At 40.3% G+C, this 27,775-nt stretch overlaps 1 protein-coding gene across 1 annotated transcript; it reads right to left on the reverse strand.

Annotated features, from left to right (window-relative positions):
• Window positions 1-27,344, reverse strand: PLA2G4F (phospholipase A2 group IVF). The gene is made up of 20 exons (XM_050897516.1): window positions 27,234-27,344; window positions 22,418-22,490; window positions 20,133-20,269; window positions 18,647-18,775; window positions 17,152-17,192; window positions 15,888-15,930; window positions 14,597-14,663; window positions 14,034-14,203; window positions 11,793-11,906; window positions 11,246-11,283; window positions 10,155-10,290; window positions 9,283-9,419; window positions 7,918-8,140; window positions 7,212-7,326; window positions 5,923-6,060; window positions 5,331-5,438; window positions 4,225-4,419; window positions 3,727-3,893; window positions 2,902-3,088; window positions 1-1,579 (listed from the first exon to the last, which is right to left on the reverse strand). Exons 1-20 carry the CDS (start codon window positions 27,342-27,344, stop codon window positions 1,350-1,352), a joined length of 2,559 nt encoding a protein of 852 aa, XP_050753473.1. The 3' UTR covers window positions 1-1,349.
• Window positions 27,345-27,775: the final 431 nt, after the last annotated feature.

Here is a 27,775-nt window from a genome sequence, read left to right on the forward strand (position 1 = left end):
TTTTATTGGAATAAGGAAAAATACATCAAGATAAGCATTCAAAAGAAAAATTGTGAAAAGCACATTAGCAAAACTAGTATTTCTTAAAAGAGAAACACATTAAAAAATATATCTTAAGAATCATACCCATTTATAAGCCTTTACATCGTTTCAAAAAAGACTAATTTCCTGTCTCCAGTTTTCAAATACAGAATCAGTACATTCAGCTCAATGTAAAAGCCACAAAAGTGTTTGTTTGCCATCCTTTTGTATTACATATTTTCTAACTGCATAATTCAGTACTTTTCTCTGAGCTTTCTGCAAAGTGAGGTGAATTACATCCCACAGCATAGCAGCATCTGACATTATTTTATTCATTCACATTCATAAGGTGTGCCTACCTTGAATATCGATGTTTCTAAAATATCTAGACACACACAGAAATTCCTTGAACAACGGTCTGGCTGAATTGCAAGCCCATGTGTAAGGAAAAAATATCCAATTCAGACTCTCCAAAGGAGCCTCCCTTCCTCTTACACAGAAAGAGAAAGATGAGACTTATAGCATTTTTAAAGTTTCATCAGCTCGTGATGATCAAACTGTAGGAAGAAGCAACACAATCACATGATGTGTCTTTAATTGTTAAATATAAAAAAGGGAACTATTATTTCCTCAAAAACAAATGGTTACCAAAGTAAGGTACTCTATACTGAACTTCTGGGAGACTAAAAGCCATTATAATCCTTGAGAAGGGTAGGAAGGAAATATCACAGAGATCTTTGAAACCATGAATGGCAAAAACGGAAGACAGAAAATGACTGTTCAGTCTCGAAAGTACATGGGCATCAGCCAGTAGCAAGTTGAAAGCAAAAGGACACATTTCCTCTCTCAGTGCATAGTTACAATCTGTGGAGTTCCTTGCCAGATGATGTAAATTGTAAAAATTCATGGAGGGAGGTTCAAAAAGCAAGAAAGATAAAGGTATAGAAGAAATCAGTGTTTCCTCAAACACCGCCACACCTTTGACAAAAAGAGGTGCTTCACTCAGTGGAGTTTGGAAGATTATTCTCCAGATGCTTGAACTGTTTGAACAGATGTCCCTAGTCATCTCATATCAGCCACTGTAAGATGAGATACTGGGCTAGAGAATTCCCTACTCTTCCCCACATGACAAAGCAACATCCATGTTGTACTGTACATCCCTTGAGTTTTCGTAAGAGCATCTGTTATCTGGAATGAATTTTCAGTGTCACATGTGCTGTTCCCTTCCCAAGAAGACAGTTTCCAGCTATTAGTTTTCAGTATTCCGTCTTGAACCACATGGCTTTCGTACACCGCAGCCTGTCCGTATCCTCAGCTACGGAAGCTGCTCATGTATTGGACGTATTGATGACTTTCTTCAGCTTTCTCCTTTGCAGGGCCAAGTTTAGGGTTTTGAAGAGAGTGTCCTTGCTGTTCAGAACATTGTAGCGATTCACTTCCACTAACCTGTTGAAATCGTATGGCTCAAAGGTGAAATTTAGTGTACGGTAAGGAGAATCTTTTGACTCAATGACGAAGTCACCAAAGGATTTCTCTTCTTCTGACTCACGTTTAACTCCTGCAGCAAGGAAAAAAAAAAAAAAACCACCACAAAAAAACCCAGCTGTAGTAGACTCATTTTAGTTGGATTCTCCAAGGAGGATATCACAGATAACTCTGTTGAACCTTAACTTTTTCTCCAAAGCTCCTCCTCAGAGATTTCAGCTCCTTCAAGATCCAACATGCTTGGAAGCTGAAGGTAAAGTATTATTACCCTTTCTACTTCCACTAGACTCCAAAATACAGGACTAAAATACATTTTCATTGTAATAAATTGTTTAGTGCATCCATGATTATCATGCTCAAAATAGGAAATACAAAGCTCAATTCTTCCTGGAAGTGCTGTTCTACACTAAAATAAAAAACAGTAACACCCTGACCTCAACTGACCTTAGGAGGTTAGCATATATTCTTCAAAATATGGTAACTCATGTTTTTAGCACCCTGCCACTTAAATTTAAATACCAACCTTGAAAGATGAATGTTAAAGTAATTTACTAAAAACACTTTTTCTTGTTGCTATTATAGAAATAGTAGTCTTGAGCCATATTCAAGCTCAACACTTTGAAACTCTTCATCGTTGGTGAGGAAACGCAGCCAGGGCCTGGCAATCATTATAGTATCGATACATATAGCATTAACAGAGTGCCTTACATCTCCCTTGCCTGCATGAGTCCTGCACATTCTTTTCTATGTATTCCAAAAGTTTTCTTCAAGATGCTGTTTCCTCCCAGCATGGGAGAAATAGGGCATTGAATTTTGTCTGTCTCTTCTTAAAGGTATAGCTCTATGTTTCATCCCAGTGTTCTTGCCTGATAGACTGAGGTGGGCCTTACAGTCTATATTAATCACATTAAGTGAAGCAAGGATCATTTATCACTTGACCTTACACTACAAGGGCACAGGCCATTTAGCATTGAGTTACATGATCTGACATACAGATTGGTCCCCAACACTTTGCTGCTTAGTTTTTTATTCATAACCAATAAACAAATAAACTTATTATTTAATCTGATTTATAGTGTTTTCCTATACATTCAGAGTAACCAGAAGTAACAAAATCAGGTATCAGGGCAGCAAGGTTCAGAAAGAAGCAAAAAAATTGCCTAATTTTGATTCTTCCAGCCTTCAGATTTTTATTTTTAATTGTTAGCCTCTTCTCCCACTCTCCCTTCCAAAACACTAGTGGAAGCTGATTCTGCCTTAAATGAAAGTAACAATTTAGTAATTACAGTGTAATACTAAGAAGAATGAAAGGAGAGACACTGAGCCCACTGAATTTTCCCTGTCAACACACCCAAAGGATTGTAAAAGTAGCTCTTTAAGATATAGCTCCCTTACCTGGAGCTTTGTATTTCTGGAAGGTGTCATTCACCAATGGGAAATGGACCACAACTGGAGCCTTTGGATTATCATCATCCACAAACATGTAACACTCTTTCGGCTTCTTTTCATCTTCCTCACTCAATTTGATTTTTGGAAAAGGAATTTCCCGCTCCTCACAGTATTTCTGAGTCAGCTCTAAAACCTGTTGTCAAATAACAAAAATAATTTCGATAGAATACCAGCAACACCTCTAAGATCATCTAACTACAATCCTCGAAGGGAGAGAGACTTTCACAAAAAAAAAAAGTGACAGAAATCCAACTTGAAATTGGCAGAAACAATTTCTCTGGCTGGTGATACAGAAGAAGAATGAAGAGCAGAACTGAGAACTGCTACCAAACATCAACCATTTGCAGCTGAAACTTTTTATGTTTTGTTACTCTAAATATATTCACATTGACTTTTCTGCACTTAAAAATAAACACTTGTATGTACATGAAATAACTTGTTTGCATGAAGAAAATCACCAATAGCCACTTTTCCATTAGAAGCATACATCTAAGTAACAAGGATCATATGAGCTAAGCAAATACTCTTATTTTAGGTAACAAACTATTTAGGGTTCTGAAAAGTTTTGAATCGTATTACTGTTGTCACTTTCTATCTCCTCATGACATTCACAGTAAAAAGCATAGTACAATAATATTTGAAAGAGGTAAGGATTTATTTTAACACTTTCTTTCATTAGTGTTCGTATTCAACATCAACTGATCTGCTGCCATTGTGAATATGATTCTGTCCTTTTATCTTCATGAAATAATGCTCAGCTACATCTCTCACCTCAAACGGTGCTTCCCAGGAAAAATTGAATGACAAGATAACATCCACATCCCTCTCTGGCTGAAGTACCAAAGGAAAGGGAGAGTTGATAGAAAAGCCACCATCCACTAAATACAAGCTCTCTTCCATGGGGGTCAGCTGGTTGGGAAATGCATCCAGATGAGTGCCTGGAAGACACTCCAAGTAACACAAGTAACTATAATGATTCACTACACACCTCGGTACAAGCAACAAACAAAGCTTATGCTGGGGCTATAAGAAGAAAAAAGACATTCCAACTTGCACGTTCATCTGAGACTGATCTGTAAAGTCCGATGACGAGCTTGCCTTATATGACAGAACATACATAGACGATCAAATTTTTTGCTACGATGTAAGAAGGGGTAAATTCCCTGACTACAGTGGAACAAAGTCAATCTCACTTATGTTCTGTAACATTGACTGTTACAGAACATTAACACACTATTTTATATCCCAGATACATACAGACTCATTTACCTCTCCAAGCCACAAATTTCTTGATGTTAACATAATCTTTATGAAGATACAATCCCTGCATGAAGTTGAAGGTTTCTCCACATGTGACCCGGGACTTGAAGAAATCCTGAAAAATTTGTAACAAGGGGCCCCCGGGTATAACCAAGCGAGTCTTAAGTCGTGTTGGATCTCGGAAATGGAATCTTCGGCAGTCATCTGCAGAAGCCACAGAAGGATGCAGAACACATAGAAAATGCTTGTCCAGCTCCAACATTTCAATCAGACTTTTTTCTAAAATATTTAACCAGTTGTCCTAAGGCTGAATTTGTCCTCTAATAGAAAAGTATTGTAATGAAATTTAAATGAGCTGCATATTCTATAGTTGGATAATTTACCTGCCCTGTTTAAAGGGAATAGCATTACTCATAAATCATTGTCCATATTCATTTCAAACCCACACAAAGAAACCCTTGTTACCAAGTGACAACCACTTCTGTCTCGTAAAACAACAGTCATCCAGACACAGTAGCATTTATAGTTACAACAACAAAAGTGGGGGGGGGGGGAAACTAGGGCTGCAAAAGCAGGGAAGAAAAAATGTCTCCCCTTACTACTTACTATAAGGCTATAAATATGCACCTGAGCAACTCTCAGCCTTTAATACACTTCCTTTTCACTGTTAGGGAGGCATTGTACAAATGCAGAACAATGCACAAACATACAGCCAGCTTATCCAAGATTATAAAAATCAGGCCAAGGAGGGAACTGAAAACCTATTTTCCACCTCCTGCTTAGCAGTCCAGCTTCTATTCTTCTTGTGATTAAGACCCCTGCACCACAATATGTGTTCAAGACAGCTCCCAGAACTAACCCAAATTTATAGTCAGTCAGATACAAAATTTAAAAAAAAGGAGGAAGAGAAAGTGTACTGAAAAAATGTAATTACTCTCTTCACTATATGTGTGATGGAAGGGAATAACACACAGCACAAGAGATCTGTACAAATCCATCCTTTATGCTAATCTTGAAAACTACACACAGCACATTTTTGAGTCATATTATTTGTATGATCATTCCAAATCCAGGAATATTTTGAAAAATCCTACTATTTTAATGTATGTTCTTACCTACAACTTTGATAACGTCTTTGAAAGAATCTAGAAAGCCCAGTCCTATACCAACCACCTTCAGGCAGATATCATCCAAGCTTGCAGCAAAGGCACTGCCCCACATTCCTGCAGAAGAAATGTCGAAGAATTTAATACTCAAAAGGCTTTTCACAGTGTAACCAAAAGGCCTAGAATTCAGCTGCCATTTGTCATGGGAGAGGGCTGTCACTTGACCCCTACTATTCTAACAGGTGATGTTTGAGTTTAAACCTTTGAGTCAATCGTGTGACAAATTCTGATGCAATAATATAATGCAGAAACTTCTCCAAGAGAAAAGCTCTTCTATCAGCAAAGGAAAGATGGCAAGAGAATGAGAAGACCTAAAGCAGAAGTTTTTGGCAGGCAGCTCATAGAGTCTTCTTGCAGACTCAGGACATCAGACTGTACTACTGTGAACCTACACCTAAACCTTTGGAGAAAGATTTGACATTTTTCCCTTCTTCAAATTCTGTAGGAAGGAACAAAAAGGTATGGGTTTAAGCTGATGAGTCCCAAAAGCAGTGTAGCTCCTTTCCATCTCCCCATTTTATTCATTACTGTAAGATTATACCTTGTAGAAAACAAATCCTAGGCTCTGGACGCTTCTGGATGAGCCGTCCCATGAAGAACTCGCTGTCAAAGTCCTCTGTCCGGACAAAAGCTCCATATTTGCGAAATCCAACTTCATAGGGAGTGAACTCGCACCATTCTAAGAACGAGCCAACAGGATATTTACTCATCTCAAAGTAAACATAGGGAAAATACTCATTTGATTTCTGTTCACACAAGGGAGACAGAAGGTAATCTCCCTCCGCTTTTCACCATCACAATGGATTTCCCTGCCACTCTTCTCAGTGAGCCTCTATCTTACACATGATTAATAAAAACTCTTGTACAGGCTTTCATTGACTAAAAAGAACCTCCTTTCTTCCTGGCTTTTGGGGAAAAAAAATAATCCCATCTTGCTCCATCTTCACTTTGTTACTGCAGAAATAACCTGCCTATTTTACTTCCACTTTAAACCATTCTGATGGCTCCCTTTTCCATCACAAATGGAAGCTACTTCACTTTTCTCAGCCTTTCTTCACACTACTTACCATCTCTCAGCAACTATTACAGTACTGACTTGAAAACTCAATTGACCCACTGTGTCAGATTTCATTCATCAAAGTGTCCCCTCATGCTTGAAAGCTTTCCACAAATACTTACAAATTAAATTCATTGCTGTACACACACTCCTCCAGAACAAAACAAACAAACAAAAAAGTCCCACAGTGGTACACAGATGGACACAAGCATTTGTGTTCCTGTCTCATTGTATCTATCCTCACTTCTTGCGTCATATTTAAAGTTTCAAGTGACCTGGAATAGGACTGGCCTTCATTTTTTACTGTAATTGTATAACCAGCAAGAACCCAGGCTGCTAAATACCACAATTTTGATGATGCATGCTACAAGGCTGTCAATCCATCATTTTACATGAATCCTACACAAATTGATTATCTGAGACTATAAAAGAAAGTAGGTCACCTAATTACCAAGGACTTCAGTTCTCCGATTCAGACACAGACTGTGTATTATAAAAATATTCCTTCTCAGCTCCTGAAAATTTCAGGCACTTTCTAGCAAAACGTGGAGTGGCCAGCAGAGTTGAATCTCATTTCTTTGTTATAGCCATGATAAAGACATTTGCGATCAGGATGATAACACTCTGCCAATCAGTATCCTATAGCCTCCTGCACTACCAACTGCTGGTTGAGCCGCATTCCCTGTTGTCAGCTACTCCCTACCCAAGGAACTGGATAAGCGAAAGGAATTTATGGATTTTAGCAAACAAAAATAAGTTTGCTGTGTTCATACCTGCAAAGTCACCACTGCTAATATTCGGTCTCACATTGACAGCTGCATAGATAGGATAGGGGTTCTGGGCCCATTTCACTGCTTCTTGCTGATCAGACAGCTTTGATGGATCCTCCTGGTCACAAGCAAGGAAGGAGAAGCACACTTTAGTCAGATAAGTTCTGTACCCATACTTTGATAATTTGAAGTTGTTGCTTAGCATTTTTGACTAACAATACTACTAATTCAAAGTCCCTTTTCCTCCCTCTGTCCATGCATATGGTTAGATTTCGCCAGAATACTTCTGCAGTTGCATATTTAGAATGTCTGGTGTTTTAATGAACTAGCTACCCCTCTGATTTCCGAATTCAATTAGCATAGCAAATACCGCACAGTAATGCCATTTTGCAAAACCAACATCATTCTCTCAGGCTTAACCTGCCCAATACAAAATCTATTAATTTAATAACAGTCATTCCAAATAAACGCTACATTTTTCTATAGCACTGATCTATATGACTTCAAAATTCTTTACCAAAGAAGGGTGCTGGGAGACCCAGGGCAGAAAGAGATGAGAACTCCCTATGTTTATCCCACAACACCATCTATTCCAGAACAGCTCACAAAGGTAGAGAGTAATTGGTTTCTTGACACACAACACATGGGTGGGCAGAGCTCCCACCTGGAAGACAAACAGCAGTACACATCCAAACGTGAACTCTTTTACCTTCTGTTGTAGGAAATATTCCACAATAAGGCCCCACAAATCTGTAAAGGAAACTTTCTGTCCACTAATCTCCATTGCATTCAGCTCCTGGAAATAGTATTTCAGTCGTTCTGGGGAAAATGCCCCTGCTTTGCTGCCGGACACAGTACCCTCAGCTCTTCTGATGGCATCTTGAAGGTCTTTCTGCGACCAGTCAGGATCTTGATACAATGTCGATAAACACCTGAAAATGCTTATATTAGTGTCATCAGTAATGACGACCCTCATGTAAACAATAATTTTAGCTAGTTATAATTAGTGCTGCAGCACTGAACTAAAAGCTTGAGAAGTCCAGCTAAAAGATAAAACATTGTGAAAAGAGACCATAATAATGGATCTCTGAACTCTAACATGTGCCAAAAACCCTGACACCTACAGGACAACTTCATCCTGATTGCTAACCTACCTTTCAAGGATGTCATCATATGCTAGCACACGTGAACCAGTTCATAAATGTGAGTTAACTCCAGGTCATAACAACCCTGAGAGACTGGCTGACAGCAAGGGTGCTACTGCATACAGCAATAGAGGCCATAGCCTTCATCAGAACACAGGTCTGATTAAATGAGAAACTAGTTTGGACTATTGGCTATCTACATGAACAGCTGCCTACATTTGTTTGAAAGTCTGTCTCTGAATCAAAAGGGGCAGGGCAGATCACAAGGTTAGTGGAAGAATACTAGGTACATAGGAGTTAATTTCACACACAAAGCTCTGGAAGGGAGGATTAAACGGTCAGGTTGCACAACTCCTCGCTGAAATAATTTCATGAAAACAATGTGTACGTATGAGGGATGATTTCACCACATACTCCAAGAACTGAGCTACTGAAACATTCTAGCCACATCTAACATTTCAGCACATTGCTCCAGTCCACCAAAGGGCAAGCTGGTGCTATTCCTCTATTCAGCCGTACACGCCATTTTGGAAGGTGGTGACATAGTGGTCCGTGTGGACATGTTTCCAGTGACTTGCACCACCTCAGTTATCTTCTTGGCAAGAGAAATGAAATGGGGAAAGTTTTTGAAGTCAGGGCTCTGAGGGAACACACAGCAGTTTTATTCATGCAGTATGTTCTAATATTCAACTGCCAGGCTTGCAAAAGCCTGGTTCATAAATTTAGCCAGTAGCTGTATGGGTTAGAAGTGATAATGAATCTCTTAAGACTCTTTGGGATCCCCATCAGAACTCATAGGTGAGAACTGATAAAATACGCGACTTTGTTGTCTGTCTACAGATGGCACAAATGCAGTTTTGGCCTTATTTTGCATCAACACTACCATATTCACTTATAAGTTTCTGGAATCAACACTGCATGTAACTTACCAAGTAGAGCCAGAAATCCCACACAGATATGCTGCAGTATCCAAAAGGCCTAGCTGCTGAAGCCCAGCAAGACTGCCATAGAACGATGTCAGTGCTCTCATCCCACCTCCAGACCCCAGTACCGCTACAACTGGAACCTGCAGACAGCAAACTCAGGAGTCACAATCACAGACTTCTGAATTGCCAATAAATTACAGAACTAATCCCATTTAAGTCTCATTCTTATAATAATAAGAGATAAAATCTCTATTTCTATTTACATTTCAAGTAATTTCAGGTTTGATTTCAACTAGAACTCCTTTCTCTACTTTGTAATCTCAATATATTGTTTACCATAAAACATAGCAGTGTCACCTTAGGGACAGTCACTTACTGAAATTGTAATATATATCATCACACATTTACTTGCATGCTATACAACATACACATAAGGACAAAAAAAGGCAAACATTCTTATAATAGCACCCAAAGATCACAGAGCAAGGTATCAGCCTACATAGATATAACAGTGTCCTCAAATCAGCAGTTAGGAAGCTGTTCCTGTGGTCTGAGCTTTAATTTAACCGTTCTGAAAGAGACTTTCCCACCACAATTTAGAGCTCAAAGCCCAAGATACAAGAGTTCAACTCCAGAAAGTACACACATTCTGAAATTTCAATTTTTTGTGTTCCAAAATACACACACACACCCCCCTCAAAATTTTAGAAATATAACAACATTTGAGACTTCAGAACTGAAATGTCACAGGGATCTGTCTCACACCATGGTGAATGCAAACCATGTTTTTTGTTGGTTACAGGCAAGGAATCCTGCAATACCTAATTATCAGCCAAGCACAAGGGATTTTACGAATACAGCACTGTGCTCAATACCTCATCTTTTGGAGGGGATTCTTTTAAGTGAAGAGTCTTCCTCAGTGCCGCAGAAACTATTTTCTTCCTTTTGTCCAAAAATTCTCTCTCCTCTTTACAGAGGTCAAAACCCAGACGTATATCCAGATCCCAAGTGCTGAAATAGAAATTAAAACAAACAAAAAAACCCCACAAAATTTTGGAGGATTTGTAATTACCAGGGAAAAGCACTTTCTGTGAACACACAATCTAGGTGCTGATCTGAATCACTGGATCAAACTCTTAAATGACGTTTTAGTGTATGTCTATACATCAGCTATTTTATAACAACAGCTTTTGGAATGAAAAATGAAACTTCTCCCTATTGTATTTCTCCTTTAATGTCTAAATACAAAGCTTGTGTCAAACAGTATTCAGATTAAGCTTCAGGAATTTCACAAAGGAAGAAAAGTTTCTTAGTAGGTGAAGAAGATTGTATGAGGAGCAACTGAGATCACTGTATTGACATGGATGGAGAAATGAGGGGAAGAGCAATTTTAAAACAGAAGTTTCTGAACTTAAGAGGCAAAAGGGGACAACTGAATACCAATAAACTTGCTATGAGTTTGTAGAAGGGGAGCAGGATCTTCAGTTAATGACTATATACCCAACGACCCTATCAACTTACTAGCCAACTGCTTGGTTTTGTGTGTTATTCTTTCCTTATCACTCCTTTCTTGCACCCTTCCTCTACTTTACAGTTCAGGCTCTTCACACACTGAGATGTCCTTTCCTATTTGTCAGTACAGCACTGCACATATTCTGGTAACTATCTGTACCTAACAAAGCTACTTAATATTTACACCATCAGCTATTTTACATTTAAGTATTAGGAACACAAAATTTCTTCAGATTTCAGCAGGATTGACACCAATCCAATAGATAGTATCTGCAAAGTGAAGAGTCACAGCCTTCAGAAGAAAAATAGCCAAAGATATTTTTCTTTAATCTATCCCAAGAGACCAATGGCGACAACAAACTTTCCCAGAACAGCAGGGAGAGTCACTCAGCTCCTTCACTATGAGAATACAGGCCTTTCCTGATTTTTAGAGGTCTTTGAGGTTCCCACTCACCTCTCTTCAGTTTTCAAACTCATATCCAAACTTTGTCCCTGTGAAAAGAGAGAACACATCTTGCAACTGATAGCAACTACATAGCTGGAACTACTAACTAGAGGTTATAACATGAACGGGGTCACTAGTACTAACCGGAACAGCACTCTCACTCACAAAACTACATCTCTGGAACACCTTTCCCTTGCACCTATTTCAGACATTTTCAACAGTCTCCACAGAAAGTAAAGACATCTACTCAGAGAGCAGGGTGAAAAAAAACTATTTCTTCTGCAAGCTTCTTGCTTTTCTCCTCCTCTGATATTTGTCTTTCACACCTTAACAGACTTTTTGCTTTGGAAAGTGAACTTCATACTTATTTTGCAAGACTCAATCATGAAAACATTTTTAGAATAATTGCACTGAATAATCTCAGTATTTCATTCTAGACATCCAAGAAAACAGCACTCCTAAGAATCATGTACAGCTTAACTTTCCAAATGCTTATAGGCAACGGGGGAAAAAGTTATCCCAAGCATGTTAAAACAAATGCAAATGTTGACATTACCTCTCCCAGAGAAACAATTCTATCAACTTTTTGTCCAATAGGAAGGGAATTAACTGGTACAGTCCCCAATCCCAGAACTGTAGTATGCTTTTCAATATCAGGGTTCATACCATCCTAATAAAAAACAAAGTGTTATTTGAGCTCTCCAGAAAAAAAGTTAAAGATATGACTTTCATATGTCAAAACAGCAAACAATCCTTAAGATCATTATAACTGAATCTTTCCCAAAAGTCTAAGGCTTTTCAAGATCATCCTGCTCTCCGCTTGACAGATCTTTGCTGGGATTATTTCTGTCACTCAAATAGCTTCTTTTCTTTAGTTGTGGGTTTTTTTGTTTGTTTGTTTGTTTTAATATAGCTGTCTGCCACAAGCAAAAGATCTTCATCTCCAAATATAAAATTTCCCCCCAAAATAGCTGTGTTCTGACATGTGTCAGAAAGCTCACAAGCGAACTTGCATTCTGTCTTCAAAGCAGGATTTGGAAAAGATACCAACAAGGCAACAGCGTTAGACAAAGAAAAAAATACCACAAAATAGGAAATAAAAGAACAGCCTGAGGGACAAATGGGAGCATGCAATTAAAAAAACATACTCATCTTTACAAGCAGAGCAAATTAAAGATTGCCAGGAAATCTCTGAGTTTTCTCCCATGTTGTATTAGCCAGTAGCAAGCTCTCTTAATACAGAGCTGTGTGCAGATTCCTAAATTTAAAAGAGGCATATTAAAAAAACCCCTCGTATCACAGGGCCACACTCAAACCTACACGGCCTACCAGGTGGGCTGGAGCCTTTACACCCACTGCAGGCCTCAACCCTTGGGAGGAGACAGCACCTTAAAGAAACAGGTTGTCACCCTTCTCACAACAAGAACTGAAGACAGATGAGGAACTACCCATAGATTTCACAGATGTCTTCTGACCAAAAACAGCTGTCCTGAGTCAAATGTCCCTCTAAGCCCACTGCTCTGCTCCTAACAGGGGCAAATAACATGTATTTAGGTACAGGGCAAGCAACATTACTACGTTCCTGGTACTCTCCTACCTCTGATAGGAGAGTAAAGGTCAGACTGGATAGCTTTGTGCTCTATGACAGCTCTTGAAGGAGTATGTTCTGCTAGCTACCGGGGGTAGTTTGGTTGAGGTTTATCACCTGGGCCAGTCTCCATGGTTGACTTCTATCATGTTTTTGCTTGCCTGGCTCTGAGTTTTTGACTACTTAAGTCCAGGTCTCTCTCTTCAGTGCATGTTTGCTGCCCAACTAACCCCACTGCAAAGCTACTCTTCCATATTCTTTTTTGTGTTCTCTTCTCCATAGCTGCCTCTAGAGTAGTCAAGATCATCATCTGCATTCATGCTGCCCAACTGCTTGTGGGGATGAATAACATCACAGAATAAATAGTTTCCTTGCTCTCATTTTTGGTGTCAGGCCATACTGGGAGCAGTCATCACAATGAATATTCAGTCATTCCTATGGGATACACACACTGGATGGGTACCTGTAGAAACTGTGAAGTGACAGACAAAGCTAAATAAACCTTTGCAAGTGGCAAGTGCCCTACAAGTTTCTAATAGAAAAGACTTGCTATAGAGTATCTCAACAGCTGAAAGTAAAGATGTCTTCATGTAGCAACCATGTGCAGATTCAGATTTTTTTTAATCCCCAAGTTTGAACAGTTTTTGAAGTGTTGGGAAGCGCATACGTTTAAGACAAGTTCACCTCCTTACCCAATGTCAAAGATCCAATGCAAAGTCTGACATATTTATTCAATTTTTAAAATAAAAAAATAGTAGTGTGTAAAAAGCAATGATAGAGAAAAACATCGCTCTGCTCATAAATTCCTAATACATAACCAGAAAAATAATACATCCATTCAAGACAGGCTTCTAGCCTAGAAAATTTTGATCTGAGCAGTTACAACATTAGAGAGTTAAGTTTGATCAAAAAGGTATATCTGGAAGTGATTAGTAACCTTCATAATAGATGGTCCCTAGCACCACATACATATAGCACTCCACAAGAGACTTGCTTCCAATGCAAGCTTTTGACATCCACAGGTACCTGAATAATATACCCAAAATGCACATCCCTGACCATCTGAAGTCCCTGGCCTTCTTATGATCAAATTAAGCCCGTTCAATTTATGTTTAAGGACATTTTCACGGACCAAAAGGCACTGGTTTCAGGAGTGGATTTATTCAAAAGTGGGCTGTAAACTTTGTAGCAGTCAGCACAGATGCTTACCTGTAGGACAGATATGGTTTGCTCCAGCTCCACTCGCAGTTCTGGACACATTTCTTTATTCACATGAAAGACAAACGAGGTTCCATAATCCTTCTCATTGTCTGGTCTCCAAGGAATACACAACTGCTTCTGATACGCCCCTGGAACAGACACCTTGACCTCACAGCTCCCTGTGCATTAGAGTAAGAAGTTTAGACCACAGGAGCCATTCAAATAAATGCTGAAAATCAGACACTTGTTAGGTGTAGCTGAGACTATGAAAACAGAAGCAAAAATTCTCTTGTGTGGTACCCAGTGGAAGTGACCCAATATTATTTAGTATTAAAAATAGACGCAAAATTACCTTAAAAAGTCAATTTTGTAGTCAGTAAATAAAAATGCACTGTATAGACAGAGAACCAAAGTTTCCCCTCTCTCAAAAATACAAGCAAAATTAACTTAAAAAGACAATTTTGTAGTGAGAAAATAAAAATTCACTGTATAAACAGAGAACCAAGTCTCCTCTCTCTCCCAAGGAATAAACATGCTGAAAAGTAGATCTGAAACTCTGCAGGCAGCCCTACCTTGCTGTTTCTCTTTTGTTTTTTCCTCTTTGTTGATAATGCCTTGCAGAGACAAGCAAGGATGAACCTATGAAAAGAAGAAACCAGCTCTGGTTATGAGATTTTTAGTTCACTTTGTTGAAGCTTAATCCACCTGCTATATTAGGTGTAGGTTTACAGCTGCAAGCTGTCAAAAAAAAACATTAAGGATTATTTTGATCTTTCAAATAAAGAGTAAGTTTTGTTTCAGCAGGATGGGATTATTTGCTCTTGTTTCAAAATTAAAACCACTCCTCCTATTCCAGTTACTGGATTTTTTTGCAACCAGTACTTTATAGTTACAAGTTCTCAACACCTGGGTTTTTTCTGTTGTTTTACCTTTTTTTAATGCATGTGTGAGTACCTATTCAGAACCTGTTCAGTTCCAAGCAAGCACTTCATAACTTCTGCCATGACTTTCTGTCCTGAATTGTCCATGTCCTCATGAAATAGTCTCTCACACCATTCAATCATCAGCTTCCCTTCTAGGACAGCAGATGAGACACTTAATTGGCCATAATTGCTCTAAAAGATAAGAAACTACTCCACTGCTTGAATGTAAGACTGATTTGCTAAGGGAAATATGAACACAAAAGACTCTCATGTGAAATAGTTTGCAGAACTGTGCTGTTAAATGCCACTAATTTTTCCTGAAAAAATGCTAAAACTCTACATTTCAACAATGATGAACTCCTTCCCATCCTTTTCTCCTTATTAAAAAAACATCACTCCAGTCCCTTTCCTTTGGGGGGAGAAAAGAGGTGGTAACACCTGTATTTTTAATGTATAATGCACTGATTTTCTTAGACTGATTGCCACAAGAGAATAGACAAATCCCTCAAAATGAAAACTCTTGAGTCTGAAAGTGGGAGGCATCACCTACTTACTAATGGCACTGATAAAAGCTTAGAAATAATAGGTGTTGAGATAAGAAGGAGGACTATACCTGGCCAGCATCTAGGCTAAAAAACTCAGTACAATCTGAAAGACTCACTAGCCTCCTAAAGACATTTTTTGTTTTTATCTTCTAAAACAGCTCCACTGAAAAAAAAAAAAAATCTTAAAAATTACCCTTTCTGTGAGTTGGTATCAAGTTTTAAAAATTGAGGAAGCTTTTTAAACCAGCAAATTAAAAGAGAGGCAGATGCTGGAAAGAATAGGAGCTATTTAGAAGCAAGATTGGAATTCTCAGCAATTCTTGTCCTCTCGCTACTGAAAATCTACCTTCAGGAGTAAATCCCAACGTATATGTAATTGACTTCCATGTACTCACCACAAGGACACCATTGGTCAATACCTCTGTAGGGGCATCTGAGCTGTGAAAAGAAGAGATTTAATGCAAATGAGTTTTGTTTTTAATTTGCTTCATCCTACTTTACAAACTAACTGCCTAGATAAGTGGTGGGGGAGAACGGTCCTCAGTATGAGAGATCTGTGCAAACTAGACTGACACCAAGTATATTCCCCCTCACAGAACAATGGGGGAAAAAATACTTGTGCTGGTTTTGGCTGGTTTGGCTGGAAGAGTTAATTTTCTTCATAGTAGCTAGTATGGGGCTATGTTTGGATTTGTGCTGGAAACAACATTGACAATGCAGGGATGTTTTTGTTATTGCTGAGCAGTGCTTACACGGAGTCAAGGCCTTTTCTGCTTCTCTCACCACCCCACCAGCGAGTAGGCTCGGGGTACACAAGAAGCTGGGAGGGGACACAGCTGGGACAACTGACCCTAACTGACCAAAGGGATATCCCATACCATATGACGTCATGCTCAGCCTATACAGCTGGGGGAAGAAGAAGGAAGGGGGGACATTCGGAGTGATGGCATTTGTCTTCCCAAGTAACCGCTATGCGTGATGGAGCCCTGCTTTCCTGGAGATGGCTGAACACCTACCTGCCGATGGGAAGTGGTGAATGAATTCCTTGTTTTGCTTTGCTTGTGTGCGTGGCTTTTGCTTTACCTATTAAACTGTCTTTATCTCAACCCACAAGCTTTCTCAGTTTTACCCTTCTGCTTCTCTCCCCCATTCCACCGGGGGGGGAGTGAGCAAGCGGCTGTGTGGTGCTTAGTTGCCAGCTGGGGTTAAACCACGACAATACTGAAGAAAAAATTTGTCTGCAACTATAAGCATGTGCTATAAGGTCTCCCCATCTCCATTATTTTAATAACCTAGAGAAAAGCTGAGCTTAGATAAACTATCAGATAGATAAAGTATTCATTCGTTTATATTGCAAGGTTAACTGTGAAACCTTTCCACTCCTAAGTAACTCATCCACAAAATGTTCATTTCCTTTGCAGTGCTGCCATTCCCATGAAGCCCAGCAAAATTTTATTTCTTTTTTGGTACCCCAAAAATTTTGGTGACTGGAGCTTTAAGGATATTTGTGATCAGCCATTGGTGAATCAACTCGAACACCACAGAGAACTGTAAAGCATTAGCCTTTTTATGGGCAAGACTGTCCCCCGCACAGAAGAAGCAACTAAGACAATGTATCCGCAGAGCACAAGTTCATTCAGCTCTTCAGGTAAGACTCACCATTTCTCCAAGTAAAACTCTACATCCAGCTCTTCATTAGCCTTCAAAAATAAAAGTTGGACACAGGTGACCCTTGATCTTGAATATAATTATGAGAAGTTTTTCCAAGACACTAACCTTTCTTCCTGTTACAAACTATAGTAACTATTTTTGTTGCTTTTACAAAAGCTCCAGTTAAATTTTGGAAGGTTTAAATTTATGCCTTTTGTTGTTGTTCTTTAAACATTCCTCTCCTCCCGGACATATCCTATATGACCAGACACATCTATGTTTCAGGACACAAGTGCACACAAGTGAGAGTTGGCTCTCAGATCCATTACTCTGCTAATGAGAAAAAAAAAAAACCTCTTCTGGCTCATATACCACTGCGGCGCCATCTCTGCAAACAGCTTCTACAGGAGGCTTTGTGTTTCCTCCCATTTATTATTTCAGCAGATTGCAGTCTTAGCTTGTTGCTGTCTTTGTCTTGTACAGACTTTGATCCAGCCATCTTTCCCCCTACCATAGCATACAGTAAATGCTTGATACCAGACCTAACGCAGCTTTTAAAATAACCAAGTAGAAGCCAATTTGGGTAATTCTCTTTACTGAAGTTGAAGTTTCCAGTTCCATAATTACTGATCAAGATGACGTAAGCGTTCAGCGAACAGGAGAGAGGTGGTGGGAACAGGGGGGTTGCTAAGCCTCTTTCCGTGATCACAAATAATTTAGAGAGCCTGTGACGCCAACACCTCCCTGCTAACTGCATACCAGTCAGTCTGCTTCTGACCACACCAACAACAGTGAAGCCTGATTTCTCAAGAAAACACATCATTAGCTCACCTTTAATCCAGACCTATTATAGCAATGTGTTTGAGGCAGTTACAAAAAAGATCAGACTGGTGATGTGGCTTTAGCTATGTATAACAAGCTGTCTTGTTGCAAGTCCATAAACAGGTGCATAGGGACTAAAAGCAGCTGATATGCACCAAAGTCACCCACATGAAGCAGAGGCTAAACGTAACTGAACATAACTCAGGGAAAATAAGCTTTTCTTAGGTTTTTGACTTATTAAATATAGAAGTAAACTTTGCAGCAATAAACTGCACTGCAAACTGATGATGATCAAGTAAACAAGACAGTCTGCAGTCCCCACAATGATTGCTGACTGCAAATGCCTTTCATTTTAAGCCCAGTTTATGCCCCTCTAGTCTCCTGAAAAATCAATTTCCTTTAAAGGTGTTTTAACATCTTCTGAAAGACAGCAGTCATCCCAAGTTTCATTTAGCTGGGCATCCCAAAGACTGTGGAACACAGAAAAAAAAAAAAAAATCACTAGGGATTTTAGAAACATCTCAGATGACAGTAAAACCATATATGCTGTCATCACCTGCTGACGCGTTCTCCCCTTCTGGCTTCTACAACACAGATAAATCAACCAGTATGTACTGCTGGATTTCTGTAATGATGAGCTGCAGCTATTCACAGTTGACCTGGGAAGAAGCCAGGGACTAACCTCAGGGTTCAACCTGAAAGTGCGCAGCAGGGGCTGACCCAGCTTCATGCCCCCTACATCGAAGACAATAGACGTGAGCTCATCACTGACGAGGACATCCTTATCATAGAGTGTCAATTCCAGAATGTTCTAAAACCAAACAGAAACAAACAGCCTCAGATGAAGAGACAGAAACATTTCCACAAACCTGAGTAGCTGTATACAATAGGTACTTTATCCATTAATGAATACCCTTCCCCTTTCCCACTCCTGAAGAGAATTCACTATTTCCAGCAGGACTTACAGCATAGTTAAGCAAAAAGCTCCTAGTTGACAGAATTTAGCTAAAAGATTTTCTGAGCTTCCCAACTAGAGAGAGGCCCCAGCTGAATGTACGTGGCAGTACTCCCCACCAACTTCAGGCACAGGTTTGCCTGAAGAAGCAATAGCAATTTCCACTCTTTCAGCATGATTCAGTCCAGGATGTTATAGGGACTTATCACTTCCTGCTCAGCACTGTCTCAGAGCAGGGAAGTCCAGCAGAAACTAATTGAAATAGACACAATGAGTACACATGGCATCCAAAAAAAGGCCTTGCAGCAACTAGTTTTCAAGGAGACAAGACTGAACTTAGAATTGTGCTGGCATACCGTCACAGCAGTAACCAGACTGAGGCCTCACGAGCCTGCAGGGAAAGAAACAGCTCACACACTCTAAAGCTTAGTTTGCAATTTTCTTACCATTTAAGTCAATTACCATTCCACCTTTGTCACCAACCATTATGGAAAGGTACTCCAGCGAGGGGGATAGTTTCTTATTAATAAGCACCTTATTCCAAAGCCTAGGATGTTATTCAAAGCAACAATGCCATACTAAAACTAGTCTTTTAAAGTACAGTTTCCTCCCCTCTACCATTAGTGTCTACTTTGAGAATGAATGCTGACAACCTGAAGACTTTTTTCAATACTCTATTAGGTCCTGCTCAGACAGCAGACAGATGTACTGTCTCTAAGAATTTGAATTTTGCTTTTCTCGATCATAGGAACTGATGGCAAAACTTGACTGAATGAACTAAGTGGCAAAGTGATTTGAAATTTAGTTTCCATTATCCTCACTCAGCCACTTTGCTGTGTAAGGCAAGTAGAGCTACAAGAAGGCAACAGCTACTCTGTGAAAGTAGAAGCAATCCTCAAATAGAAACTTGCTTTATTAAGGAATTTCCTTGAACTCCACCAGGTAGTGCCATAACTTCCCTTTCCCGAGTTGCATCACAAGGACGTTTATGGAAAATTCTAGCTGTGATTTACATGAGTGCAGTTACAAACTGCTGTGGTTATCACTGGACATGCATAGTACAGCTTTTTGTACCACGGAAGAAGACTGACACCTTAAAAGCAACACTGGTTTTGAGGGTAATACAGATCCCTTGGTTTTGAATGAGGTATCAAACGTAAGCCAGTACACAAATGCAGGTAGCCCAGCCAGCTCCACAAAGTGCACTCCTTACCTTGACAGCACTATGGATTCGATACTGGAAAGTTTCATTCCATTCTGGGTTATCAGAGTTGTCAACAACCTGAGTTCGGGAGACTATGGGAGATGCAGTGGGCAGCTTTAGTTCCACGTAGCAGTCTGCCTTAGACCCTAGAGCACAGAGTGTAGAGACAGACACCAGAACAACTTTAATCAAACATACTCTTTCCCGTGAGCTCCTCATTTTCTAGATCTCATTGCATCATAGAAACATGCAAATTTAAGGCTGGACTTGTAAAGCAAAAGCCTTTAATGAAGTACATGTCTTTAAACAGCAGCAAATAGAACACTAGGTACCTATATTTCTTTTTTCTGGTTCATCCAAACCATAAAGCCCTTCATAAAAGAGACTACTATTCAAAATGAGGAAGATCAACTTTTCAAAAAAGATTACTGCTGATATCAGGCCCATTGCCTCTTGTCCTGTCACTGGGCACCACTGAAAGAGTCTGGCTCCATCCTCTTAACATCCTCCTTTCAAATACTTGTACACATCGATAAGATCCCCCTGAGCCTTCTGTTCTGCAGGCTAAGCAGTCCCAGATCTCTCAGCCTTTCCTCATATGAGGGATGCTCCAGTCTGTTTACAGTCTTAGTGGCCCTTCACTAGACTCTCTTCAGTAGCTCCAACATCTCTCGTAGTGGAGAGCCCAGAACTAGACACAGTACTCCAGATGCAGCCTTACCAGTGCCGAGTAGAGGGGGAGGATCACTTTGCTTATCCTGTTGGCAATGCTCTTCCTAACGCAGCCCAGGATACCATTCGCCTTCCGTGCAGCAAGAGCGCATTGCTGGCTTATGGTCAACTTGCTGTCCACCAAGACCCCCAGGTCCTTTTCTGCAAAGCTGTTTTCCAGCTGACTGGCCCCCAGCATACACTGGTGGCACAAGGTTGTTCTTCCCCAGATGCAGGACTTCCACTTCTTTTTGTTGAACTGCATGAGTTTCCTGTCAGCCCACTTCTCCCACCTGTCGAGGTCCCTCTGGATAGCAGCATGACCCTTTGGTGTACCAGTCACTCCTCCCAGTTTTGTAAAATCAGCAAACTTGCTGAGGGTACACTTCACCCCATCATCCAGATCATTAATGAAGACATTGAACAATATGGGACCCAGAACTGACCCCTAGGTTACACCGCTAGTTACTGCCTTCCAGCTAGACTTTGTACTACTGATCACCACCCTCTAAGCTCTGCCATTCAGCCAGTTTTCAATCCAACTCCCTGTCTGCTCATCCAGCCCATACTTCATCAGCTTCTCTATGAGAATCTTATGGGAGACAGTGTCAAAAGCCTTACTAAAGTCCAAGTAGACAATATCCACCACTGCTATACCCTCATCTAGTCTGGCCAGGAGCTGAGCTTTCTGTTTGCATTCCCTGAAAATAACCAATTGTCTCATAGTCCTTCCTTCTTCCAGTTATGACCTCTTTAACAACACAAGTATGGGAACCATTCATCACTCCAGTTGAACAGAAAGGCCATAAAAAGAACTCTTCACAGTGTGATTCTAGCCCTCAGCCTTTGAAGGAGGGTTTTCCACTCTCTGGACAGTCATTTAGCATTCCAGTAGTTCAATGTTGGATGCCAGATATAAACTTAAGGCAGGCAGACTACCTTACTGTATTAAATCTGAAGGAATTAAATCTCAAATGAGTTTTAAAGATCAAAATGCCCCAAACAGCCCTGAGAGCTTTACTCAATACAAATGCCTAAGAGGAAGGGAATATATACCATGCTATCAAAAACAGGAACGGGTGAAAAGCAGTTTGCCTTGGAATCAGTCAACGACCTACCTCCTTAAAAAGTTTCAATGACATAAACAAGATAGCAGGCACATGAAAGAAAGCACTACAACTGAGAAAATAAACATTTGGAAGATAGAATTGAAGATTGCTACTTCCATGTGCAAGACTTCAGCAGGAGCAACGGTGAAATTTGCGATGACCGGAGGGCTGAATCCAGACAAAGGAATGCAGAATGGGCCACAGTAGGACATGTAAAGGAGCAGGGAAGCAAAACATTACCAGGACTTAACCTGATCTTGTTCTGCAAAGTAGCAGGGTTAATCTGCAGCTTAGCCTCACATCAAGCTTTTAAAATATATATATACACACAATGCTTTACAACAGAAGCCTTTGTTCAGACGTAAAGGCAATACACTATGTGTAGGTAAGAAGTTCCCATAACAATGCTACCTGTGTTACAGGTATGCACTGAACAAACTATCTGTTTTCAGAATACCTTGACTAAATACTTACACAGATCTGTACCCTTGATGTTTCTGGCTCGGAGGACTTTTACTGTTAGGTTGTAGTAAGGGTGCTTCTCCCACTGAAAAGAGAGGAACAAGCTCAGCATGTAACTCATCTGCAACGCCTGTTCTATAACCACACTAGTATCAGTCCAGAGAAATGGATCAAGCCAGCCAGTCCAAAATAAACTATTAATGAGTCAGTTTGGGAACATATGCAACACTTTCAGTGTCCTGGAGGAAGACAGAAAACTCCATTCCCTTTCAGCACAGCAATGAGTGATGTCTTATGGTAACTCCTCACAGCCTTCAGAAAATAAGTCCCTTATTTAGGGTTTCCTCTAATTATAGATCAATTGTGAATTGCTTCATTAGTTCATTCCTGCTGAGCGATAAACAGATACTGAAGCTGCTCAAATAATTTTAATCATGACTTGGCTGGTTTAAGACTACTTGCCAAGGGCACATACATGCTCGAGTAATAGCAGACACGGCAAGAATCTTAACAGCATGGTCTAAAGACATAGAAAGCATACACTGTTTACGATGAGGAAAAAGCCACTTTCTTGTAGGAACACATACTTCATGGCAGTTTGAGCATGAAAAGACAAACCTTAAATTCCTTTTCGTTCTGGACTGTTACTGGTATCAGCACTCTAAACGTGCATGCCACTTTACCAGCATAGACCAAAATGTAATCCTTGCTCTTGAAAGCTTCTGGTAGGCTACTTTTGGAAAGTGATATCAGTATCTAAATGCCCGGATGTGAAGAGGAAAAAAAAGCCTGACAATTCTAGAAGATCATGAAGGAGAAGTGGGGGGAGGGCAGGGGAAGACAAGAGAAAACAGGTTGAAGGGATTTAGTGCAGAGACTGCACAGAAGCAATTGTGTAAGGCTCACGAATAGAATGGGATTCTGCCTCATTTCCATCAGTTCTGTCACAATCCTGGCCAGCTAAGAACATTTTCTATTCTTAAATCCCATTTCAAAATGCTTTTCACAAGCGGTCACTACTGCATCTTCATCATTTTCTACATTGTTGGCTTGAGACCAGAGTTTAATTTCAGATACGCTAAGTATTCATCTACAACTGAATTCAACAGGATCTTCACTTACAACAAAATGCTGCAGAGTGCCAAATTTTATATAAAAACATAGGCCCTACATATCACTAACTAGGATCTCAAGGAAACCAATGAACCCTGAACTGTCAAACTCTTCTTGAATATTCCTTATCTGATAAATGGAACTGTACTACGTTTGTTAAGCAGTCACATACTTGTGGAGTTTTCCTTATTTCTTACCACTTTAAGATACTTACCAGCTTTTGCAAAACAGAGTTTGAACAACACAATAAAACCAAGTGTCCTAATTTCAGCTGGGATAGAGTTAGTTTTCTTTTTAGTAGCTGGTACAGTGCTGTGTTTTGGATTTAGTGTGAGAACGATGTTGATAACACTCTGATGTTTTAGTTGTTGCTAAGTAGCCCTTATCTTAAGCCAAGGATTGTTCAGTTTCCCATGCTCTGCCAGCAAGCAGGTGCACAAGCTGGGAGGGAGCATAGCCGGGGCAGCTGACCTGAACTAGCCAAAGGGGTATTCCATACCATGGAACGTCATGCTCAGTATATAAACTGGGAGGAGTTGGCTGGGAGGGGAGGATTACTGCTCAGGCATCGGTCAGCAGGTGGCGAGTAATTGCATTGTGCATCACTTGTCTTTTCATGGGTTTTTATTTCTCTCTTTTTTTTGTTATATTCCCTTTCATTACCATTATTATTATTTTATTATTAGTTAGTATTATATTTGATTTTACTTTAGTTATTAAACTGCTCTTATCTCAACCCATGAGTTTTACTTTTTTTCCCTCCGGTCCTCCTCCCCATCCCACTGGGAAGGGTGAGCAGCTGCATAGTGCTTAGTTGCTGACTGGGGTTAAACCACGACACCAAGACATACACAGTATACTGAACATCTTTGTATTAAGTGAGCACCATCCACCCTGACCAACAAGTGAAGGGTAAAAATTACACGCATTGTCTAAGATCTCACACGCAGGTGCCAAAACAAATTTGTGCAAATAAACTCCAATTATACTATTATTACTCTTAAAGGGCTCTTATTTGCAGCATCATGTTGAAGACACTCCTTCCCTCATTTGTTTCTGGGAACAAGACACACCTTCACATCGAATTTCACCATGAGCTCCACCCTTCAGATGCTAGTTTTTCTTCATTTTTAAATCTTTCCTAATCACCTCTGTTTTGTTCAATCACCGACACTGGTTTCTCAGACAAAGCCTGACCTCCTTTCTACCTCATCAAGTTGGGGAATGGACTACAGTGAGAAATTCAAGATTGCATATGTTATTCTCACCAACTTCCTAAAGGTGCTGCAACTCTTCAGGTTGTTGAGAAACAAAGCTACATAATCACACCCCCACTGCTGTCAAAGCAATCTTCACTCATGTAGCCTATCACCTGGAATTCAGATACTATCAGCAGAGGAAGCACAGAACACCCTGAAGATAGCATATCCTTCTTTTACTGCACACCATTTGTCAACATACAGCTACATGTTCAAAAGAAAGTCCTTTCCAAAGGTCTCTAACAACCTTTGATTTGCAGTCAGTCATTACACAGCTGAGGATACATTTTCCACACCCAATCATAATTTAAGGGCATATAACACAACAGACATTTCAATGTGCTCCCAAGTCTGTGCTATCAATTATGCCAGAACCTTCCCATGTGCCTTTTCTACTTATTTTTTAGCCAAGGCACAGCAAGGTCATAACATGTTGCAAGGTGAGCTTGCAGAGTAATGAAGCATGAGAGTATCAGATATGCTCTATCTGAACACATCACGGAAAAAGCAGGCAAGAAATCTGAATGGGAAATGAAAAACAAATAATGACAGTTCTGCCCTATACCAGTGTACGTGACAGCATACCAACGTATGCGACGGATGCAAGCAACCTATTTCTACTTTGCAGTTTAATGATTTTTCAGAATCACCCCTTTTCCAGAGCTCAGGGGAGTGCACCTGAAGCACAAAAAAAAAAAACCCACAAAAAACCTTAAAATCCTTAAATGAGGGTGCAAGACTGAATTTTCACACACTCAACCCTGCTAACAACTGTCTGTATCTTTCATCTAAACTGAAGGTGCTGATGCAGCAGCAAGCAACTGAAAAAAGTTATCCTGGCTACAGGATCCAGTAGTCTTTACTCTCATATAGCCCAGAATACCTGCCTTTATACAGTGGGATGTAAGTGCTGGGATCCACTCTACATCTCTCTGGATGCGGAGGACTCACCATAAGCATGCCAGTTTCATTACAAAAATTATGTCAATAGCAAATAAAAATGTAACTTCTAAGCCATATTTTCTTTTGTGTTCACAGCTACCAGGCAAATCAGGTAGCTCAAAGAAATGTCCGGTTTACCAAGGGCGCACTTTCTCCCCATCTTGTTCCTGCTCCCAAGTAAACACTGCTGCCCATAATTCCCTTCCTTGTGGTCAAAGCGCCACAAGTTTGCTTTTAAACCCAAAAGCAAACTCCCGGCTTTCCTAGGCATCCCTTGCACTTTCCCTCCTCCCCTAGAAGTGTACACCCACAGTCATGAAAGGAGACTTCAGATCCAGCCCTAAGAACCATGGCCTTCTGGAGGGCAAGTTTTATAATCAGTCAGGTGATACAAGTAGTGCTAGCAGCTCAGTATCACAACAGCAGTGGCAAACATTGCGCTCGCTCCCAGTTTATTGTTGTTTGTCTTTAGATGTGCGAAACTAAGGCTAATCTTTGGAAAATTAAAGAGATCTGATCATGTTGAATTCACCTACAAAGCCAAAGGGGTGATCTGCTGCCCCACCCCTTGCTCAGTTGCTATTAACTAGTCAATACAAAATCTCTCCCTGCCAGCCAGCACAACTTTGCTAAGTAGTGTCAAATTTTATTTATTTATATAGTGAGCACCTAAGGGGAAACCTCACATCCAGTGGCTTACAGGTTAATGGAAATCAGAGCAGGCTAACACTAGTCTCTTCTACCCTGATTTCCCAAGTACTAAACAACAACATACAAAAAGTCAACAAGATAATTATCACACAGCAAGCAGAAGTGCTGAGAGGCATACAGGCAGCAAGCCATCTTGTGACATTTAACTGTCACCTCAAATATAAGTTGTAGATTTGGTGGGGGGGGGGGGGGGCGGGACAGGTAATCAGATGACAGATCAGATGTCCTGGGCAAAGGCTCCTTCACAAATATTTAGTGTAATTCAAAATCAAGGTTATGGGTCAGACCATCTTGTACAATGGAATGATTATACACCAGTTAAAGGACAAACACATTGAAGCCACTTTATCTAATGTGGCTGCGCTGCATTATGAACAGGGGGTGAAGTCATCATTAATCTTTGTCTACTTTAGATTATTAAGCCCTGTGGGATAAGGTAGAGAACAGAAAGGAAGGGAATGGTAATCCAGGATATTTTGCAAGAAATCACATAAGCACTATTCTGTCTCTAATGGTGAGAAGCGCAGTATTCTGGAGTCTCCCCCGCAAGAAGTACTTGGCATCAGCTTAATTCTGCTCCCCAAAACCTAAGGAAACAGAGACCTGCTCTGCACTGCCTCACACAGACCCTGAATTTAATAAAAACCTGGCATCTCCATTAGCATTATTGTTATACAAAATATTCCCCTAATGATAAACTTTTTGATTAATTCCTGCAGAAGTGCAGGACTGGTTTTCCACACGTACAGTAACAGGAAGCAACAGGAATGTTGTCTCAAAGACAGCACTACAATTTGTCTTACCCGCCAATGATAAAACCCAGTCTCTTTCCTCTCCCTCCTCTGGAAAAGCACAGCTGCCAGAAAAGGTAGCACTCTGGGTGGAAATGGGCCCCGCAGCACCTCATGGAACATGGGAAAAACGTCCCGTCGTCTCCACAGAAAACGTGACAGGGAAATGCAGAAAACAGTGTCCCTGGACGCCTGGCTGCGAAGGGCTGCTTGCTACAGGCTCGGTCTGAAGTTTTGCACAGGACTGGGCTGCGCTCCAGCTGCGAGAAGCGGAGGTGTGGCCTGCGCTTGCCAAACAACCCAGCTCAAAACCTCGCTGGCAGGTTTTTCAAATACTGGTAAAAGATAAGGGCAGCAAAGCAGCACCGAACAAGGAAGCCCTGGGTAGGAGGAAGAACCACTCTGTGATTAAGCCACAATCTCAAAACCCCCAGTCCAGATTTTGTTTGAGAGTTCCAGCAACCTGATCTAGGACTTTGGCAGTTTTAAACCCTTCCGGAGTTTCAGCATACCCTAAAAGAATATTTTTAAATAAATTCCCATCTTACAAGCCT

This window comes from Gymnogyps californianus, chromosome 5 (assembly GCF_018139145.2).
Source record: "Gymnogyps californianus isolate 813 chromosome 5, ASM1813914v2, whole genome shotgun sequence".
NCBI lineage: Eukaryota > Metazoa > Chordata > Aves > Accipitriformes > Cathartidae > Gymnogyps > Gymnogyps californianus.